Source organism: Gossypium hirsutum, chromosome D07, assembly GCF_007990345.1.
Source record: "Gossypium hirsutum isolate 1008001.06 chromosome D07, Gossypium_hirsutum_v2.1, whole genome shotgun sequence".
NCBI classification, from domain to species: domain Eukaryota; kingdom Viridiplantae; phylum Streptophyta; class Magnoliopsida; order Malvales; family Malvaceae; genus Gossypium; species Gossypium hirsutum.
The window spans coordinates 968,967-972,497 of NC_053443.1; the positions used below are offsets into that span (position 1 = coordinate 968,967).

The 3,531-nt window shown below is 35.3% G+C and overlaps 1 protein-coding gene across 1 annotated transcript; it reads left to right on the top strand.

Moving 5' to 3' along the window:
• The first annotated feature begins 2,314 nt into the window (after positions 1 to 2,314).
• On the top strand, positions 2,315 to 3,250 carry LOC107932222 (uncharacterized). The gene is made up of 2 exons (XM_041097715.1): positions 2,315 to 2,581; positions 3,001 to 3,250. Exons 1-2 carry the CDS (start codon positions 2,493 to 2,495, stop codon positions 3,248 to 3,250), a joined length of 339 nt encoding a protein of 112 aa, XP_040953649.1. The 5' UTR covers positions 2,315 to 2,492.
• Positions 3,251 to 3,531: the final 281 nt, after the last annotated feature.

Genomic DNA, 3,531 nt, shown 5'->3' on the forward strand with positions numbered 1-3,531 from the left:
CTTGCTAATCGACATGCTAAGTTTAATTTTTTTTATAAGAAAATATTAATTTGATTAGAAACTTTAAATAGAAAAAAATATGGTAATTTATTTTTTATTTTTTTAAGTATAAAGATTAAATTTCAATTTAATCAAAATAGAGGGACTAATAGCAATTTTGATGATATATATATATATTTGTGATTATCACTGTTGACACCATTTTTTTGAATGAAAACGGGGTCGACTTGGATTTAAAAAAATAAGAATGAAAACGGGAGTCGCCACCAATCCTTTTTTGACGAGGTGTGATCGGGTCACCTCAAAAAGTGGTTGTTTTTAATAAATGATTTAATTTTATTAAAACAACGATTTTGGTCTACGAAATTCAGAAAAATGAGTTCGGGAGCCGGTTACGCACGAGGAAGGATTAGCACCCTCGATACGCCCAAAATTGGTACCTAGTTGATTAATTAGTGTCTTAGTGTCGAAAATTGAAAATTTGAAGAGTTTTAAAAAATGCGATCCTTAAAAGAAAATCTGATATCGTGAATTGAAACATAAGATTCTCTTGTTCCGAAGGAATATCACATCCAGCACGTTAGGACACGATACTCTAACCATCGAAACCAAGATCACCTTATAGTTTAATGAAACCATACTTTGAAGTTTTAAGAGGATATTCGGCTATTTAGCCAAACGAGAAATCGAAACCCAGCACGTTAGGGCACGTTTTCTCGATTTTCCAAACGCGAAATATTGCCTTATTTAGAAAAATACAAGTGAAATTCCGGAGAGATATTCGATTATTTTGGACAAACGGGAGATTGCAGCCCAGCACGATAGGGCACTATTCCGCGAATTGCCAAATATTGAGTCTCGTCTTCATGATAAAATATAATAAGTATAATAAACTATATTTAAAATTATTATAAAATATGTATATAAAAAGAAATAGTACAAAAAAATGATTATTAGTAAAAAAAATATAACAAGTAATGTGATACATATAATGACGATTTATACATAAAATAATTCGTTTTATTTTAAATATATATATATATGAAGCATATAACAAATATATAAATAAATAAATAATATAATAATGTGAAACTTAACTCCAATTGATCAAATTAGATGAAAAGAAATAAGAAATAATGAAAATGATATAATAAGTATAATAAATAATAGTGTAAAAAATAGTATAATAAATAATAGGAAATAATAAAAAAATGATAATAAAAAAATAGTAACATTAGATTAATAATAATACCAAAAAAAATTGTGATAAAAGTGTCTAAAATAAACAAAATAGGACTTAATTGAATTAAAAAATAAAATTCTAGAGTGAAAACAGAATAAAAGGATACAAGGGGACCAAAATGGACACGTGGGTAATGAGGGAGGGGTCTGGGCGCAAATTTCCGGGGTAATTTGAAAGCATTTAAAGAAAACAAAAAAAGGACTTGATTGAACGTAGGCACCCAGGACAGGGACTAATCGCGAAAATTTCCCATTTAAAAGAAATGTGCACATTTCCATCCCTTAATGCACGGTAAGCTTTTTCCCTTCCCAAGGCTCTACTTTTGAGGGGAAAAAAACAAATAAAGCCTACTTTTTTATTTTTTATTTTTAAAACATTGAACAAAAATAAATTTTTAAAGGAAATAAAAGAATTACAAGAGAAAAGAGAAAAAATAAAAAAAATACTCCATTAAAATAAAATAAAATCGCAAGCAAATGAAATGATTAAAACAATACTGAGGACCAAAATACGATGCGCGCCAACTAATGGGGATTAAAAAAACAAAATTATCCCAAATACCAAAACGCAGTACTCTAGCGCGGACCGAATTGAGATTACACACAAATTTTAGGGTAAAAACGAAAGAAACAAAATAGAGTTTAATTAAAAGACAGCACAAATGGAGGGGACCAACCATGCAAATTACCCACTTAAAGTGAGAATGCGTGGATTTAGCCTGTGGATCAGGCCACTCGCAGACCCCCCCTTTTTTTTGAAATAAAATAGGAAATAGTTAAATAAAAATTAAAGTAAAAGGAAAGGTATAAATTACAAATGACAGAAAGTTGCCGAGGACCAAATCACTTATGCGCTCGAAGTTGTGGGGACGAAATGGGACAATATCCCAAGTCCTATGCGCTTCGTTTCATTTGTCCAGGTCGGGGACTAAATCAGAAATGAAATACAATAATAGGGCAAAAATAAAAAAAGAAAAACACGAATCAGGACCACATTGTAATGCGGTTCAAAATCAAAGGGACTCGCCACATAAATAGCCTCATTTTTTTGTTTTATCTTATTTAGCCCTAGGAAACTTTAAAAGAACGCAGCCCCTTCCATCCTCTCCCCCTCTTTCTTGCGACTAGAGTCTCAAAGCCCTCATGGCCGCCGTTGCCATGGTACCACCGCAGGCGGTGGTCGATGACTCGAGGAGAAGGGTTTGTTCGACCCCTTTTGGATCCATATTCGGGGATCTAGTATTTCCTCCATGAGAAATCGAAATGGAAGCCCCCCATCTTCGTTGGATTCGGTTCAAACGGAGAAGAACTCCGACAGTGCCGACGGTTCAAGATTTAGGTAACAGCTTTCTCTCTTCCTTTTCCTCTTTTTCGTTTTAAAACAGATTTTTTGTAAAGAAAATCAAAAAAAAATAAAACAGAAGATGTATATACAAATAAAGAAACGGAAATGAAGGGACGCAAGAATGAATTTCAACCTCTTTTTTTTCTGATTGCTTGAATCCTGGTACAAAACTTTTGTTCTTTTTATTTCTTTTTTCCCTTTTTTAGAATACCATCGGTTCCCCCCTAAAATACAATCGATTCCCCCTTTGAAATATCAAAAATCCTCTCCCCCCTCTGCTGTGATCCATTTTTGGCTTTTTAAAGCCGATCTATAAGACATTCCTTTCCTATTTTTTGTTTTCGTTCTTTTGTTTATTCTTTTCCCCATTCCTTGCATGCTTCCTTTTGCTGTTGTGTTTGTTCTTGTTGCAGGTGGTGGGCACGGTGGAGCAGGTGGGAGTGTCAGACGCGTGGGCGTCGTGGTGGCCAAGGCCGAGGCGTGCGAGTGGCGACCGGTCAGAGGCGTGCATGCGTGAGGGGGGCAGACGAGGCTGAGCGACGCGCCCTAGGCATGCTGCGCCTAGGGTTTTCTGCTGCAAACATTTGTTTTTTTTTTATTTGGGCTAGGGTTTCTGCTATTGGGCTAGGTAGTGGGTTGAATTTTGGGTTTGTTATTTTTTAATTGGACTGTTGTTTACTGTTTTAATATTCGGGCCTGGGCATAAAATTGGGCCTTACAGCTGCCCCTCTTTGCTTGTTATCGTGTAACGAGAACAGAGCAAAGACTAAGAAAGGCTAATTTTGCCCGGGCTCGTCGAGTTTTGACTTCTTTTGGTGCTTTTCTTCTTCAAGTAGCCTCGTTCTGTTCTGCTGTGTCTCGTTGCTTCAATCCACTTCACTGCGCTCCAGAGAAACATGACTTAAATCTATTTTGCTGCAACTCCATGGGGATGAGATTTGTTG

Bases quoted from the DNA above. Each gene is read 5' to 3' on its own strand.
- LOC107932222 (XM_041097715.1), top strand. From the start codon at position 2,493: ATGAGAAATCGAAATGGAAGCCCCCCATCTTCGTTGGATTCGGTTCAA. The intron at 2,582-3,000 runs GTAACAGCTTTC...TTCTTGTTGCAG, and splicing joins GCCGACGGTTCAAGATTTAG to GTGGTGGGCACGGTGGAGCA.